At 56.9% G+C, this 16,762-nt stretch overlaps 5 protein-coding genes across 5 annotated transcripts; 3 read left to right on the top strand and 2 right to left on the bottom strand.

Annotated features, from left to right (window-relative positions):
- Positions 1-821: 821 nt before the first annotated feature.
- N657DRAFT_575272 (uncharacterized protein) lies at positions 822-2,176 on the top strand (the record flags this gene model as incomplete). The annotated part of the gene is made up of 3 exons (XM_062789090.1): positions 822-1,152; positions 1,290-1,911; positions 1,981-2,176. The coding sequence occupies 3 exons, from the start codon at positions 822-824 to the stop codon at positions 2,174-2,176; spliced, it is 1,149 nt and encodes a 382-aa protein (XP_062646328.1).
- A 776-nt stretch (positions 2,177-2,952) lies between these two features.
- On the top strand, positions 2,953-3,943 carry N657DRAFT_672428 (ClpP/crotonase; the record flags this gene model as incomplete). The annotated part of the gene is made up of 1 exon (XM_062795639.1): positions 2,953-3,943. One exon carries the CDS (start codon positions 2,953-2,955, stop codon positions 3,778-3,780), a length of 828 nt encoding a protein of 275 aa, XP_062646327.1. The 3' UTR covers positions 3,781-3,943.
- Positions 3,944-4,626: 683 nt separating this feature from the next.
- Positions 4,627-8,185, bottom strand: N657DRAFT_575444 (SAICAR synthase-like protein; the record flags this gene model as incomplete). The annotated part of the gene is made up of 2 exons (XM_062789105.1): positions 4,627-6,664; positions 6,720-8,185. The coding sequence occupies 2 exons, from the start codon at positions 8,183-8,185 to the stop codon at positions 4,627-4,629; spliced, it is 3,504 nt and encodes a 1,167-aa protein (XP_062646326.1).
- Positions 8,186-9,843: 1,658 nt separating this feature from the next.
- On the top strand, positions 9,844-11,058 carry N657DRAFT_467316 (uncharacterized protein). Its single transcript, XM_062787516.1, has 4 exons — positions 9,844-10,014; positions 10,079-10,560; positions 10,655-10,906; positions 11,037-11,058. Exons 1-3 carry the CDS (start codon positions 10,009-10,011, stop codon positions 10,827-10,829), a joined length of 663 nt encoding a protein of 220 aa, XP_062646325.1. The 5' UTR covers positions 9,844-10,008; the 3' UTR covers positions 10,830-10,906; positions 11,037-11,058.
- Positions 11,059-12,491: 1,433 nt separating this feature from the next.
- Positions 12,492-16,518, bottom strand: N657DRAFT_664471 (uncharacterized protein). Its single transcript, XM_062795239.1, has 9 exons — positions 15,618-16,518; positions 15,032-15,560; positions 14,956-14,992; positions 14,750-14,919; positions 14,679-14,716; positions 14,587-14,636; positions 14,394-14,553; positions 13,256-14,357; positions 12,492-13,108 (listed from the first exon to the last, which is right to left on the bottom strand). Exons 1-9 carry the CDS (start codon positions 16,392-16,394, stop codon positions 12,756-12,758), a joined length of 3,216 nt encoding a protein of 1,071 aa, XP_062646324.1. The 5' UTR covers positions 16,395-16,518; the 3' UTR covers positions 12,492-12,755.
- Positions 16,519-16,762: the final 244 nt, after the last annotated feature.

The raw sequence follows: 16,762 nt of genomic DNA, 5'->3' as shown, positions 1-16,762 counted from the left end.
GACGGAATTGGTAACGTCTTTCATGGGTCACGCAGAATTCACGGGGGCTGCGAGTTTTTTTTTGTTTTTTTTTGTTTTCTTTACTCTATATACATATACCCTGGGTGCCCAGTTGGCGGTGGGGGTTAAGCGGCTCTGGATCTGGGCAGCGTCTTTGATCGTTGTTTCTCCCCTGCATCTGTACTCGGTACGTGTACGGAGTATTGTGTATGCAATGCTTTTGGGCCGTCGGATACGTGTATATGATTTGGGCATGCTCAGTTGAGGATGACCAATGTGATGTCAGGCGTGTATACCAGGTTGGATTTTTAAGGGGATATGGCTGGTTTTTGATTGGGGTCCACGTGATATCCACAGGTATTGGATGAGTCAGCAGCCGAGACCCGCACCTGATGACGGAACCGTGCCAAGCTTCCATCCGTGCTTCGGCAACCAGACCCGCTCTCACAGAGCTTCGGGAGTCAAAAGAGCTTTCCTCCAGCCTGATGTTGCCGACACATCTCAAGCTGCCGAACGGTTGTAGTTTGCATTTCTTCTAGACAGACGCAAGACCATCTGGTCACTGTCTGTTGTTCTTTCCCTTGCTTTCAAGTGTCGATACCTGCCTTTTTAGTCACGCTTGACACTGCCATTCTGACCGGCTCCTCCGCGCGCTGTCCCGTCTTAGCTCGACACGTCGACACCTATCCATTAACTGCCCGACTGTTTGGTCTCCACCTGTTCCCAGAGACGCCAGTCACCTTCTCCCCGCGGGTCACAATCCACGACGCCTGGAACGATACATTTCCATTAATAGCAGTCTCCGAAAGCAACAACCAGCCATGAAGGGACCATCTGGCTGGTGGTCCGGCTCCACCCTCACGTCCCTCCTCCTCCTTCTCCTCCTCAGCAGTTCCCCCACAACAACTGCAACATCATCACCATCCTCATCAACAGCGACGAGGGCTAGCACTACTCCGTTAACCTGCGACAACCTGGTGGTGGACGGGCACAAGTACAACCTGGGCGCGCTCGCGGGCCCGCATGCTGTGGTGACGAGCGAGTACACGCCGCCGACGCACCACAATACGACGTACACTATTGACGTGTGTGGGCCGCTGGTAAGGAGGGGGGAGGTGGATCGGGCCGAGAGGTGTCCTGATGGGACGAGGGGTATGCAAAAAAAAAAAAAGGCCCTTTCTTTCACCTTGGCATTCCTTTTTTCCTTGTTACGGATATGTCTAGTTTGTTTTCCTATGTTTCGCGAGCATGAGGGTGAGATGGGTGCTGACTTGCAGCTGGGTTATTAGTATGCGCCATTAAACACCGCTGGGACCCCAAAGCCGGCAAGACGACCGATATCGACCAGGTCATACCCATTGTTGTGAGCGGGACGGGCGACGACAACAAGGCGGCCGTGGGGTGGGAGGCGAAGCGGTTGCCCAGGGACGACGACGGCTCGGCGACTCAAGATGGCAAGAAGGAAGGGCTGAGGCTGACGCTTACGGGCGAGACGAGGTATCAGCAGCGGGCACAGCGGGCGGTCGTCGAGTTCAGGTGTAACCCTGACTTGGTGGGCACCGAGGGGGAGTGGGAGAGCGTGGACGAGTACGTGCCGCCAAAGAAGGATAAGGAGGGTCACGATAGGAGGAGGGAGATCAGGATCGGGCGGCGCGATGACGAGGAGAAGAAGAAGGATGGGGATAAAAAAGACGGGGATAATGAGAGTGAGAGCACGCCAGAGAAACAGCTCAAGAAAGACATGGCGGCGCTCGTGTGGGAGGGGTATAAGCGCGAGCGCGATGGGAACGGCGCTGAGATGGACACCCTGTACCTGACGTGGTACACGAAACAAGTGTGCGATGCGGCCGTGGACGAGCCAGTCCCGGAGACGAGCCATTCGTCGGGCTTTTTTTTCTGGCTGTTCGTCATGTGAGTCCTCTCTCAGCACTCCTTCTCTCCCCAAAGTGCGAAAAAGCGCTGACAAAAGTCCATCCACAGTGGCTTCCTTGCCGTCGCAAGCTACCTCATCTTCGGGTCCTGGATCAACTACACGCGGTACGGCGCGCGCGGTTGGGACCTGCTCCCGCACGGCGACATGATCCGTGACATCCCCTACCTGATGAGAGACCTCATCCGCAGGATCCTCAACACGCTCCAGAGCACGGGCAGTCGAGGCGGGTACTCGGCCGTCTAGCTTGGCGGCGGCCAACCCTGGTACGGATCCGAGTATGAGGAGCGCCCCGATGACGGGCCGTCTTCGGAGTATGATCAGGGTCCTTTCATGGTGAATTAGACGTGGTGTGTAGCTGGCAGGAATGGGTCGGATTGTGCTTGTCTGTTTGCTCAAGTAGGTACTTCGGGCTGTTATTCTGTTCTGGTTATCTGGTCCCGAAGTCCGGATGTAGGCATTGATTTACCGGAGGGCTGAGCACTCGAGGCGCTGGGTTGAATCATGCGTGTTGGTGTAATGTCATCAGTTGGGTTATTGTATCATCACCTGTAATTCTTGAACTCAGCGTTGTCTTTGTCGGTAGTTCAACTGCCGGTGCGGTGGAGGTTCCCGGTCCGCTGCCTTTCGCTGGCCGTTTCGGCTGTCACATGTCACAGCAGAGGTCCGGACCCACGGCAGAGCTGGCTTCGAGAACGGCGCAACCACGCTGTGTTTTGGATTTGAATCTGGGGGCGCAATCCGAGTGGCTGTCTTGAGTGGGTGCATTTCCCTCTGCCTGTTGTTGTTTTTTTCACGTGGTGCATGTCTGGTGATGTGGGTAAGGAAGTGTAAGTGGCTTCCCACAGCATAAGCCGAGGTACGCCTCAGCTGGACAAGCCAAGCCTCCTTTGAAACCATCAAGGTATCTATCAACTTACAACTTTAAACATCACACGATCTCATACCACTTTACTTGACTATTTCGTCTTGACTCGAAACACAGCAAACACGTTCCCAACAGCAGAACAACCACCCAAAAAATGAGCAAAACGCTCTTCACCGTCCCGATCCCGCCACTAGGCGCCCACCCAGGAGGCGCCATCGTAGCCACCGAGCCGGCGCCGGCCGTCTACCTTCTGACCATCACCTCCCCACCCGATAACCGCCTGACAACAGCATCCTGCACCGCCCTGCTCGACGCCCTCGACCTGGTCGAGTTTGGCAGTTACAAGCCCGGCGTGCTGGTCACCACCAGCGGCGTCCCCAAATTCTACTCCAACGGCCTCGACCTGGAGCACGCCTTGGCGACAGAAGGGTTCCTGCCGGGCGTGCTGTACAAGCTGTTTGCGCGCCTCCTGACCTACCCCATGCCGACCGTCGCCCTCGTACCGGGCCATGCCTTCGCCGCGGGCCTGATGCTGGCCATGCACCACGACTACCGCGTCATGAGCCCTGCGCGGGGCTTTGCGTGCGTGAACGAGCTTGATTTTGGCGTGCCGCTGAAGCCGGCCATGAGCGGGATCTTTCGGCTCAAGGTGTCGCCGTCGACGTACCGGGCGCTTGTGCTCGAGGCGCACCGGTTTGGGGGGCAGGCGGCGCTGGAGGCGGGGATTGCTGATCGACTGGGTGGGCTTGACGCCGTTTTGGAGCTGGTGAGGGAGAAAAAGTTGACGAGCAAGGCCGCGACGGGGATCTACGGGCTGCTGAAGGCCGAGATGTATCGCGAGAGTGTGGCCTTGTTGAGTGTGGAGGGGTATCAGATGGGGGAGGAGGCCCATCGGAGGTTGGCCGAGGGCGAGGACAAGAGGCGGGCCGAGGTGGAGAGCAGGGTCGGGGGTTTGAAGGAGAAAGCGAAGGCCAAGTTGTAGGTGGGAGCGTGCCATGTCTGTCCTGCCTTGCGCATGGAACATTGCTGGTATCGAGCGATCGTCCTGAATTGACCCAAAGCGTTCCTGTCTGGTCTGGTGGGAGTAACCCTCAAAGCCATCTTGCCACAACAAATGTCAGTGTCTATAAGATTCCGTTATCCCTGTGAACTGTGCTGCTCAAACCGTATATTCTTTACCCTGCCTCGTAACCCGTTTACCTTGTGTCTGCTCTCTTATCCCTCCATTCTCCCTTCCCTCTACCTCCGTACGGCCCTTTTCTCCTGACTTACCAGGCCCATCCACTTCGCCAAGCACCAGCACGCCCATTCTAGAGCCAGAGTCGAGACCCATAACGAGACAACCCACACACATCCCATTCGCCAGCAAAAGAGACAAGTAAGCCATGGCCTGATTTTGTCTACCTAAAAGTCTACCGTTACTGCCGGTCCAATATCCCTGCTACTCAGACACGGTCCGAACCGCCCACGGAAAATGGAGCCTGCTGTGTCTGCCCGAACCAAACCGAGAAAACCATGCGCTCTCCCCTCACAATCTCTGCGCTAGAAAAAGACCACGCGCCCAACTGAAGGGAGAAGGGGTAAAAAAGAAAAAAACCCAAATTCAACTTCACACACCAATGCAGGGTATGTCTGACCTCCTACTCGATCACAAACGAACCATAGTAAAGCAAAAGCAAGACATCCACGCCTGTACACCACATGCCCTAGTAAACCCGCCCTATCCCGAGCCTTGCAAGTGAAATCCTCAGAAGCCGAGAAAGGGAAGCAAAAAAAAGCCCCAATACATGCGAGAGCAACAGTAGAATAAATATACCGTCCCCCTCACTCACTCACTCACACTCCCCTCATCTACCTCATCATCGTCAATGTCAACCCCCCCATCTCCATCAAACCCCGCCATCTCACCCCCATTCCCATTCCCATTCCTCCCCTGCTGCTGCGGATGATGAGAATGACACACCAACCCCATCTCGGCCCTCGTATCCCTCTGAATCCTCAAGAAATATTTCCTCAGACTCCTCAACCCCCTCAGGAACCCGTTATCCGGCTCGTCGGGATGCCGCGGCGGGCACGGCCTGTCGCGCGCCGACAGGTCGCCCGCCGTAACACAATTGGCAAAGTCGGCCATCTTGAAATCGATCTCGCGCCTGCTTCTCCTGGCGCGGGCGGCGCGGGACGAGGGCGTAGTAGCCAGATCCTCCGTGTCGGTCGCAAAGTCAGTCGTCGAGTCGTCAATGTAATTGTGCTGCTGCTGATTGTGATTACCATTATTACTAGAACTGTTGTAGCTGCTGCTATTGTTGTTGTTATTGTTGTTCTCCTTGTCCTCTCCCGCATCCCCGTCGTAAAACATGAGCAAGCTCGCCGCATAGAAGCGGTACCCCCTAAGCCGCTTGATGATAACCTCGAGTTGGTCCAGCTTCTGCAGCACCGTGGGTACGTGCCGCAGGATGCTGGCGCGGTCGACGCCGTCGTACAAGAACCGCGTGAGCGCCGCTTGGAACTCGGCGCCTTTCTTGAGCTCGCGCCCGTAGTACTTGTCCTTGAACACGTAACTCTGCGTCTTGACGTCCCACACCTGCAGCCCGCAGAGTCGCACGCCGAGCTCGCGCGACGTCGTCTTGGCGCATTTCCCTTGCTGCGACTTTTGCTTCTTGGGGTTGGCGTCCACGCCGTACTGGCGGGTGCCCATCTTGAGGTCCATGATGCAGGGGCGTTTCATGCCGGCGGTGAGGTCCTCCAGCAGGAGAAAGTACTCGACGCGGGAGTCACGCTGGGTTTGCGCCTCCTTGGGGTTCACGGGACGCGGAATCTTGCCGAAAGGAAGGGGCCCGACAGGAGGCGCCGGAGTAACGTCTCGAACTTCGGCTGGCCGGTTCTCCCTGGCCGGCTCGCGTTCGGGCGAGGTCTGGAACACCTCCACCACCGGCGTGCTATCTTCACGGTCTCCCTTGTAGCCTGCATCGTCGGCCTCCTCAAAGTACTGCAAGTCGCCGCGGCCATCGCGGACGTCCTTTGGCTTCCTACGCAACCCGGCGCCGGAATAGCGGCGCTTCTTCTTCTGAGCCGGCGAAGAATCTCTCAAGATCTGGGGCTCAGGAGCACTAGTCCCGGTCACGTCCTTGGGCGCGTCCTCATCATCCACGCATAACATGGACGCCTCGCCAATATCGCTTTGGGTGTGCGCGTGGAACCCTCCGTTCAGCTTGGCAGGCGGCTGGCCAGCAGGTCCTGCGCTCTGGGACCGCCTTTCGTGTGATTCTATCAACGTCGGATCCGACCCAGATGGCCGGAGCGTCTGCTGGAGAGTCCGGCGTGCCACTCTTTCATGCCCCTTGCGATGACGGTGGATGGCAATCGGCTTATTGAGAAAAGCGTCGTTGAAGACCTCGTTTCGGAGTTTCTTGTTCACAGTGGTATAACCCCAGCTGTTCGCATGACGGTCTTGAAGATTTGGGCGCGAGTGCTCCTCTCGGCCGCCCGCGCACTGCCCATCCTGCCCGTTGAGTGCCATTTCCCGGGCGGACGCAGATGCGCTCCTATAGCGCCCGAGCAAGCCGGGGATATTGCCCGTCGGTTGAAGCAGGCTTCGCGGCAAAATGTGCTGGTTATCAACAAACGTAACGGTTGGGACTTGGCCTGACGAAGACTGCATGGACTGGCTGACCACTCGCGGGGCTTCTGTGGTCTGGGACTCGGAAGGCTGGGTTGTGTCGCCCTGCGCTGTTTCGTTGCTCTTCGGATGCGCCGACGACCCGTTCAAACCTGCCTGAGAACGGTCCGATGCGGCGGCCTCGTCTCGCTTCATGGTAGATTTGCGGCGAGGTTGCTTTTGAAAAGTGACGTTGAGAACACCAATATATCTGCACAAGGTTTCGTTAGCATCTTCGCGTCGACGGCTCTTGACAACGCACGCACCTGGGCAAGAAGGCCAACAAGTCGCGATGGTACTTCTCGATCTTTTCGTAGAACTCGTTCTCGCGATTGTTTAACTGCTTGCAAACAGCCCGACGGGAGAACCTCCACAGCGTGGTATGTCCGCCCACTTGGTGCTTGTAGGGGATCAGCTCGATCGCGTCCAACGGCTGCTTTGGTGTCATCTGATGGTCGTGGAGGGCATCCTCATGATACTGAGAGACCGGACGAGACAGGCGAGAAGACGCGGCAGCAACTTCACGTTGATCAACAGGGGCAGATTCATCAACCTGCTCGGAAGCTACCTCTGGAGCTACAAGGGGATATTCGGCAGCTTCTGGCCCGTTCTTCTCGCTCTCCAAGTCGAGGCTCTCCCGGCTCTGGTCAAGTTCAGGCTCGTCGGCTTTGACAAGCCACGGATGGAAATCATCATGGCGCGAATGCCTTCTCGAGGGAACGACAGATCTCTGCGGCACTCGTGACATGGGCACTTCTTCCTGGGTCTCCTCGGGAGCCTGGTGCGGCACAAACAAGGCTGACGAAATCTTCTCTTCTCCTGACTCTTCGCCCTCCTCAGCAGATTCCCTGCCCTCAACACTGAGGTCGGATACTCGCCGTAGCTTCGCCCGACCACTCGGCTCAAGTGGCTCAAGCGGCTCCAGCTCTTGTCGCTTCTGAATGACCTCCTTGCGAGGGGAGACCAGCGATTCGCCGTCGACGGTTTGGATGTGCTGCCCGTATTTCGGGGCGAAGTAGTCTTCAGGCGAGCCTTGGACTGCCTTGGCCTCGGGCGTCTGGTAGGGAACAGAGCGGGCCCGGTCTCGTCGCTCGGCAACTGACGCGCCGTCTTCGTCCGATTGGGTTTTCACCGCTTCACCACCCACGGATTGCTCCTGGATGTCAGCAAGCTTTTCCCCACGAGCGGGTGACTTCTCTCGAGTAGGGTGCGGATAGCGGTTCTCCTTCCGCTTCCCTTTCTCTTCTGGAAGACCTTCCTTGAAGAAACGGAGGCTGTGGCTGGCCTTTCGACTGCGGTTATTGTGCTCGACCCCCGCGAGAACGTCCGAGATGGACTTCTCGACCTGGCCGTCTTCTCGGTTTGCTGAGTCTCCCGAGCCAATCGACCAGGCCTTTTCGGGCGCCACCGACACCCGCTGATCGGTCTTCCAAACCCTGGGCTGGGGACGACCGTTCGTCAGGACACTCTGCTCGACGGCTCCATCGTGCAAGGCAACGGGAGAGTCGGTAAGAATAAGAGAAGCCTGCGGGTTGACGCCCGTCTTCTCGGAGCAATAGGTGCTCCGCCGGCCTGGCCGTTCCCTATTGGTAGCCTCGATGGAGCCGGTTCTGGCTTTGGTCCTGGTCAAGAATTCGCGGTGGCTGCTGAGCATCGAGTTCACCTCGCCGAGATCGAGCCTGCCGTAGACAGGAGACGCCACTGTCGTGGACGTGGTGGTTGCCGACAGCATCGTCGTCTTTCGAGGCGAGAGTCGTGTTGTCAGCGAATCGCCATCGCCTGGAGGAGGGAGCGCGGCATGGCGAGCGTCTCGACTCGGGGCGTCTCTATCGGCAGATGCGTGAGGCTCAGGCGAGTGATGGGGCGGGTGGGAAGGATGAGGTATTTGAGGGGGCGACGGGTCAGACTGGGAGTGTCTTGGGATGCCGCGAGCTGTTGCAAGAGCCTGGGTCAGCAAGGAAGGGCCGTGGGGCCGCTGCAGGACGACAGGGCCTCGGGCGTATTTAACGGGATCAGCATTGGGCGCGGCAGAGATACCCGTGGCCTGAGCGGCCAGGGGAACGGTGCCGGCCGTGCCTTGCTGCCCAGCAGGGGGTGTTGATGGTGGTGGTGGTGGTACCGACGAGACGGGCCCTTCTTCCTGTGCCGCGGTCGCCGTCACCGACGGACAGGCGGGTGGCGTTTGCGCTTGTGCCTCCGCCTGCTCGTCTGCAACGCGAAGGGAGTGCGCAGGGTCGCAATTACCTGCAACCCGTACAGGACTCACCGCTGCAGCATTTGCGGCTGCGGCATTTTCGAGGGTAGAGGGTGGGTTGGACATCAGCAAAACATCTGGCGGCGCAGAGTTGCGCGGCTCGAGGATGGTGTGGATTGTTGGGGGGCGTGTTCTTGGTTGATGACGGGACGAAGGGAGGATTGGTGGGAGGGTTTTCACAAGCGGGAGCCGTGCCTAGTACCTTCTGTACTGTGTACAAATGCGGTGCAAAACTCGCCTTTCTCTCCCCAATGAGAAAACGTGCGAGGACCCGCAAACTGCACTGGGCGATCCTCAAATTACTTCATCCACCAGGTGAGGTGTGGAGGCTCAATTGGGTTTCGGACGTTTCTCGACCGACCGTTGAAGGGATCAAGATCGAAATAAGGAATGGACATTTAAGTAAGAGCCTAGAAGGTACACAGAGCTGTGGCTTCCGGCTTGTTGTGCAAATGAAGGCGTTCTGTTGGAAGGCTCTGACGCAAAGGCCGCAGCCAAAGCCGCAATTTTGAGCTAGACAGTGGGGTCCGGCCCCGCCCTTGGTCGGTAGCTGCTTGGCAGCCTGGGGAAACCCACAATCTTGTCACATACATGCAAAGTACCTCCTTAATGCTCCAAGGTCGCTGGTGCAACCCTTATGCCCTAATGGACATCATGAGACCATGGCTGACAGACCGTCTCGGTTCTTGTGAACCTTGGCCGTGATATCTTCTGTGATTATCCGTACTCCTCATTCTGGTGTATTTCTGGCAAATCGTTGATAGCATCTAAAGACCTCATAAACTGTGCCAGCAATATGCTGTAGCTGAAGAGAGTGTTTCACGCCTGCACCTGAATTGAGGTACCCTGCAATCTTTCCGACTGCTCAGCCCCGCCACGACGGACAAGGGACGAACGAACCGAGCCAACAATTTCTCCCACGAGATAGCAGTGATACGAAAGATAGCCCGGAACCGGCACCCGAGAGACATTCTCGACAGCCATGCCCCATCGATTGGTGGGCGTTTACGCAACGGAATCTGCCACCCAGATCACGTTGTGCTGCTCGGGGACGCAAGAGGCTTCGCTGTTGCTTCGCCGACGATGGAAGTTTTCCCATTGCGCGAGGCACACTGCCGGGTTGCTTGACCTCAGCGGACATGAAATATCGTCACTCGACAGCACCTCGCTACACGTGTAGATGTTCGTCGCGCCGATTCTTTGCGAAGGGCACACTTGAGATCAGCCTTAACGGCCGATGTCGCAGAGATATTGGCTGGCACACTGCGGCCTAATGTCACAGTAACGTTATCTCTAACCCTATGAGTATGCTCTCCTCAGCCCGATCACCGTACAGGAAGCATGGAGCCAACGACTAACTATCGGCGGCACGGCACGTTGCAGCACGCTACTGGCCCGATCAAACGGTGTACTCGTCATTTCACTATCTCGCAGCTGTGCTTTGGCAGAAACAAATCATCTTTCCTCTCGGTTCTAATGCGAAATGCGGAGGGCGGAGAGAGCCCGTTACTGCGTACTGCGTCTTCGAGGAGCCGAGCTCACCCAGACCAATCAGTCGAGAACGTGCGCTCCACGGACCACTCGACAGAGCAGATGCCGAGTCGCGAAGGTCCATCATCATCTCATCCGGGAAAACAAAACCCTCGTTCGTCCTTTCCATTGCGCCTGGTGGGCACTCCTCCATCGATCGCCGTTACAGGACTGCCACCGTTGCACAGTTTCCGCTCCAACGTCAGCGACGTCCCTGATGTCTCACGGTGTCTCGGGTCCGCCAAGCAGAGCCAGATTCAGGCGGAACCAAGGGACCGTGGCGAAACGCGACCAGCGACCATTAGCTGGAATCCCGGATCGCCGTCAGTAAATTTCAGAGCCCCGTGTTGGCCGGCCAGGTGGCGGGCAGCCCATGGTCTCGGAAGTCTGGGGTGGCCCCGATCTGACGGACTTCAGATGCTTCCTTGAAGTCGATCTTTCCCTGTTGCCCAGCCATGCCCATCTCGACGGAAAAGAGCAATCGACATATCTTTGCAGAAAGTCAAGGCCTGTCTGTATGAATATGCGCAGCTTGACAACATCCAGTTCGATCCTGTCCAGCTTCGACGAGCAACGCGACGCATGCGCTTGAGACTCTGTGTAACAACATCTGCTGTCTCTTGTTGTCCCATCCATCTCGGTGGGAGGAAGCCACGGTCATACTTGGCAGTGAGTCTGTCCTGGTGCCCTTGCTTGAGAGCACTTTACCGACGACGCCGGTTTGACTGGCGGGTAGACTTATGCTTGGCTCAAATGTCTCATGGCGGTATCTTATCGTAACACCCTCGTTCTCGCCCAGGCGTTATACCGCATGCTGCGTTCAATTCGACAACTGGGTTCCCTGGTTCCCGGGTTCCCGGTTCAGTCAGTTCGTCAATGATCACCAGGACTCAACCCAAGGAGAGCCAATGGATCAACCATGTGTACGGTTCCCCATGCTTCCAGACATCGACCGGGCTTGACATGCGTCCTCCAGCCGCATGCTTGGGACGCACCGGAAATCGGGCATCGTAGCCGACATACCGCCATTCAACACATCAATGCGGTCCCTGAAAGTTTGATGCCCTCCTTGGAGGCCTCCTTTTCTTGCAGATGGAAGAATAGCACGTGTCTTCCTGACGGCCCAGGGGTTCGAGGGCATTGTGGTTGATGCCGGGCATCCTATAGGTGAGACACCCAGGGTGTTGCCATGTTCCGGGGCACCTACGTAAAGGCACTTATGTTATGTGACATGATGCACTCCGTCGTTGTGCTGGCGTCACTGATTCCCCTGGTAATACCCAAGTTTTAGTTCAGAGGGGCTGGAGCATATATGTCCATCTTTGGGTTCTTCGAATGGTGAGCATCATAGGAATATACCAGATAAATAAAGCGGAAATCAGGGGCCACGTTCCCGTGAAGTCTAGGGACTCCTCCAAGTATTGATCATGCGGCCGCTTTCCGTGTTTTGCAGGCGGTGTCGACGGCCAGGTGAGAAAGACTGGGTAAACGTTGCTGTCTTCGACGTTACGGTATTCCGTACGTCTGGCATCTAACCTCTCCACTCTTCCCACGTCCACACAGCACGGTATCGTGCAAGCACGGCCCGACCCCTACGCTGGGTCACGGTCGAGGTTGTTTTGGCCGAGATGGGCGCTGTATACCCTACTGGGACACCAAGACGATGGTTCAGTTTCTCTCTGGCTTTCCCAGTCAGGAACAGGGAGAGACCACATGTGTTGACAAAACCGATCAGAGAGAGCAGACGTGCAGTTTCGATACCAGAAAAGAACCCCTGTATGTCGATGGTTCTAGCAGCCTCCCGCAAGGGGGGCTACTAAACCCGAGTACCACATCGATAGACAACTAAACAGTTATCTGTGAATGCCATGCCAGTAGAGGATTGTTCAATAACTAACTTGTTAAAGCACTTCCAAGGTGCTTGACCATTCCTGTAGCAACAACACACTTTCCTGCTTCTTTCAGCCCCTAGAACGGGCCAGAGAAATAAACCCCTTTGCGCACACTCAGGGAACATGGAATAGAATGAGGTCCTACCCACCAGGGATGCTGTTTTCAAGGGAGATATACTAAGCCCAAGACGCATCAAACCTCTGTGTCCCATAGACACTGATAGTCATATGGGCCACATTTTTAGCTTTCTGGAAGGAGCTTCGAGGGGACCAGCTTGAAGCCCATCACCATGTCAATAGGATACCAGGAGCATTTTTTATGCTGTGCAGTGGCCTACCAGGCCTCCATTCGAAGAAGTGTTGTTACCAAAGGGTCTATTTGACACAACCTTTTGCCCTCCGCAGAATACGCTTCAAGTCTCTGAGCGCTATCAAATATGAGCAACGTACAACGAAGCCGACCCAAACCGATGCAATGCGTGACCTAACCTCCCGTCCCAGGGTATAATAAGACCGAAAACAGAGACGAGGAGCATCAAGCCAAGCCATCAGACACTTTCAAACCACCCAGCAAATACACAACCTCTTCCATTCCAGCCATCAGGACGAGTTAGTGATAAACCACCTCAGTCCCAAACACTATCATCCATCAACCCAGCTATCCCGACTCCCTCACAAGACGACACCGCGCGGTCCTCCCGCTCCGTTCCAGCTCTCGCCCTCGCAAGGTCCGCCTCAAGATCCCAGTTCCCTCCAAGAAAATCATCCAAGTTCTCCATCACCGCACTGACCTCGTCTACCGGCCCTTCATCCTCCTCGTCCATCCGCTGTCGTGGAATCGAAGTCTCCAGCGTCATCTCCTCCTCCTCCTCCTCCTCCTCCTCCTCTTCTTCCTCCTCCCCATCATCTTCATCCCCGTCCCCAACCCCCTCCCCTTGCTGATCTGCCACATTCACGCCCAAGGCCAGATCAGACTCAACTGCCACAGCATCCCCAACCCCACCTTCTTCACCTCCCCCATCAACTTCGCCATCCCTTTTCTCTCCATTCCGGTACATATTCCCGGGCCCATCCAGGGATGATGATGACAACAAACCCGCCTTCCCCCTCCCCACTCCAGCACCACCAGCAGCAGCAGCAGAAGAAGAAGTAGCATCCGCCCTGAGAAACGCCTCCGCCATGCCCCCGACCGCAGGACTCCCACACACCTGCTGCGAGGCACTCGGCAGCAGTCCCTTAACAACCTTTTTCTGCTCTTCTTCTTCGTCTTTTCCCATCCCTTTATTGGTTTTGTTGTCGCTGTGGTTATTGTTGCTGTTGATGTCCCTGTTCCGGAGCGGCGTAGGCGTCGATATACCTACCCTTCTTCGACTGGCCACGGCCGCAAAGTGCTTGCCGAACTTTTGGTTTGCGCCCGGAAGTTTCGTGGGGGCGGCGGACAGGGAGAGGATGGATGGGGGCGGTGAGGTGGTGCGGTATCTGTGAGAAGCGGGGACGGCTTGGTTTTGTCTGCGGGTGAGTGGGGTTGTGAGTTCGGAGGTGTAGGGGTTTGAGGTGGTGGTCGTGTTGTCCAGGCGGGGAAAAGATGTACTCGGTTCGTCGTCCGGTAGGGGCGCCCAGGAGACGCGTTTCCGGGGGCGGGGATGATTCTGTTCCTTCTTTGGCTTTGTAGTTGACAGTCTTGTCCAGGTGTTGGAGATAACTGCATCTACGAGGGTCTGGGTGCTCGGGAGACGGTCGTCTGCGGTGGTCGAGATGCGGCGTCTTTTGGCGGCGGGCTGCGGAGAGGGCGTCATGAATTCCTTGAAGGACTTGACTGACAGTGTGAAATCTGGGCTTGGTAGGCCAGATCGTTTCGCCTCGGGGGTGGATGGGCGCGGAGGGCACAGTTGACTGTCGCACATGTCGATGTCTTCGGCACGCGGTGCCAGTGCATGAGACGTGGGATCGGCGGTACGTAGTACATGACTGTTGGCGGGCGAGGACAATGGGTTGAACAACCGGACCTCCGGCAGCTGCAGCTGCGAATCGCCTCTCGCCCAGGGACTCTGAGACGCTGGCTGTTCGAGAGCTTGGCTAGCGATGAAGGAGAGTCTTGCATTGTTGGGATCAGGAAGCTGTGGGATGCCCGAGACGCCCGGCTCCGCATCTGTTTCCTTGATCCACGGGCTTTGGGTGGCTTTAGCCGGCTTCGACTGGCTGCCTGGTGCCTGGGAAATTGTGTCTCGCTGTAAGCCATAAGACTCGGTCCCTTCGGAAGTGACAGGAGGTCCATCGCCCTGTATCCAAGGGCTTTGCGGCTCTGATGCAGGGGTTGGGGAGGCGTGTTGCACCTCGGCTTTTGCGTCGCTTGCAAAGCCATATTCGGCCGCAGCCTCTGCCAGCACTTGATTCGTTCCGTCCACATCCTCGTCTTCCACCTCGCTCGCAGTTTTGCTTTCCTTCACTCGTTCTGACACAGGCCCCACATCCTCCTCGGCCTGCTCACAGACCTTAACAGGTTGCTCCTTTGCGGTGGAATCGCGGGGCTGTCCTGGTGACAATGTGACGGCTTTCTTTGATTCCGGAGGTTGAGTTACAGTGTCTTCTGGGATTTGTGGCTGAGAAGCCGAGACAGAACGACGGTCAAACCCGGGTTTTGACACCCGGGTGCCTGTTGCTTCTGGACCAAACACTGGCTGGGAGTCCCTGCTCGCGCTGCGCCGTTTGGGCCACAATAGTCTCCTGGGTAATCCAACGGTCTCCGGTATGATGTCCTGTGAGTGCTTCTCGCATGAGAAGTGCCCGAAGCTGGGCATGCTGGAACGTTCCGATCTAGATTGTGACGGCGATGGAACTAATGTTGGCCCGTCAATCTGCGAGTCTGTTTCCCCAGCGTCAGCGTCATCCGCTGCGCCCTCACCCTGCTCGGCTGCTTGCCCATTCGACTGTAGGGGCCTCCGAGAAGGGGAAGGAACGGGCATATCCCCTGGCGGATCCTGTTCCTGAGCGCAAACAGCGACCTCATCGATTGTGAGGGCAGCCTCTGAATCCTTCACCGCCTGTTCCGAGGACGTCCGGTTGTCGGGATGTTGCTCTTCTGGTGTGTCGCTGGGCGCAGAAGGAGGGCCAGCCGGTTTGCTTCCGGTCAAGGATGACCCTTTCTCTCGAGAACCCTTTCGTCGGTAGCGGAAGCTCCCATCTGTGCGGGCGCTTGCCTGGGCCATTTGCAGCGCAGATAATGCGGTCCCCTCGGGCCTGACGCAGTTGGGATTGCTAATACTTTCTTGCAAGCTCGCCTTCCTTCCAAGTTTCTTTTTTGCCAAAACCTTTGCCGCAGTCTCCTCTTGTGAAGCTGCTGGGTTCACGGGTGTTGAACGAACCCTCCGCCGCGACAGAACCGATCGCTCGTTGCTAGGCACTGCGCTCGGGGAAAGGTTGGCCGTATACAGCTGAGAGGTGTGTCTCGCAATTGGCAACCGGCCCGAACTCGAAAAGCTTTGGTGGACGGGAGCCTGGTTTGAGTCTGGCCTAGTCTTGGCTGGTAAGCTCGGTGTCGCCTGGGAACTATCTCGGTTCGGTAAGCCGGAAGCACCCCGTTGTTCAGCATCAGTCTGCACGGTCGGCGTGTACGGCGCAAGGTTCCCAGCGCCATCGCCTATTGTACCAAGTGTGGAACCGAATCTCCTCCAGGCTGTTTGTTGAGTTGCTCGCCTAGAGTCGGCCGAAGCAGGCTCCGTCTGGGATGCATGCGGAGTCGGACTCGTAAGAGTCTCACTCTCAGCAACTACTCTATTACGCCAATCCCATACCCGATGGAACGATTCGCCGTCCATATAACGTAGAGGGATGTAGCTGGGGGCGTTCGGAGGTAATGCGGAGCTGCTCTCTGGAATGTCGTGGTGGAAGCTGCTAGACTCGGAAGCGCCATTGATCTCGCATTGTTCCACCATCCTCGCCTTCTTGGCTGTTGGGACCCGGTTCTTTTGAACCTTCTTCGCTCGGGATGCCGACTTGGACCGCCATGGGTTCAGCCAGCCCGACTTCCTGTCGAATGGTCCGCGCAACGAAGCCGAGAGAAGGAAGACGGGCTTACCCTCGAGAAAGCGCTTTGCCTGGGTCTCATAGCGGATGCGGCGCTCGCTCGGGCTGTTGTAAGCCTCATCGTCGGACCCAGAGTACAGGACGCCGTCGGGGTTGTGCAGTGCCTCGCAGTAAACAGGCTCGCCGCAAAAATTCTCGGGGTGCAGCCATCCGAGGTTGGGGCTTCCATAACGGCGCTTCATGATTACAGTATAAGTGGTCAATTCAAGTTGTTACATCGGCGTTGCGCTGAGCGGAATGCGGAGTTGGTCGATGATGTCGAATTGGGCCGTCATCAATCATGAACGTTACTGTTGTGGATTGGCCGGGGTGGCTGCAAAGCCATGTGAGCCGAGACGCGCGAGGACGCGATTCTCCATTCTAAAGCGGGCTCGCGGCGTCACCTGACAGCAATGCGAGCTATTAAGGGATTGAGCTCTTCCGGTTGCTAGGGAAATGAGGGGTGGGACAAGCGGCTGCCAATCAGCACCATTACGGATGTTTACCCCCCAAAATGGGGAACCCCCAAAATGACCAAGATTGAACCAATCTCGATGTTCTGTCAGTGGCG

Source organism: Parathielavia appendiculata, assembly GCF_033297405.1.
Source record: "Parathielavia appendiculata strain CBS 731.68 unplaced genomic scaffold N657scaffold_8, whole genome shotgun sequence".
Taxonomy (NCBI): Eukaryota; Fungi; Ascomycota; class Sordariomycetes; order Sordariales; family Chaetomiaceae; genus Parathielavia; species Parathielavia appendiculata.
This window is presented reverse-complemented; position numbering and strand designations above follow the sequence as displayed.

Bases quoted from the DNA above. Each gene is read 5' to 3' on its own strand.
- N657DRAFT_467316 (XM_062787516.1), top strand. The intron at 10,561-10,654 runs GTCAGTAAATTT...GACGGACTTCAG, and splicing joins AGCTGGAATCCCGGATCGCC to ATGCTTCCTTGAAGTCGATC.
- N657DRAFT_664471 (XM_062795239.1), bottom strand. From the start codon at position 16,394: ATGAAGCGCCGTTATGGAAGCCCCAACCTCGGATGGCTGCACCCCGAG. The intron at 14,717-14,749 runs GTTCTGTCTCGG...CACAAATCCCAG, and splicing joins AAAACCCGGGTTTGACCGTC to AAGACACTGTAACTCAACCT. The intron at 14,637-14,678 runs GTCACATTGTCA...TCCACCGCAAAG, and splicing joins CTCCGGAATCAAAGAAAGCC to GAGCAACCTGTTAAGGTCTG.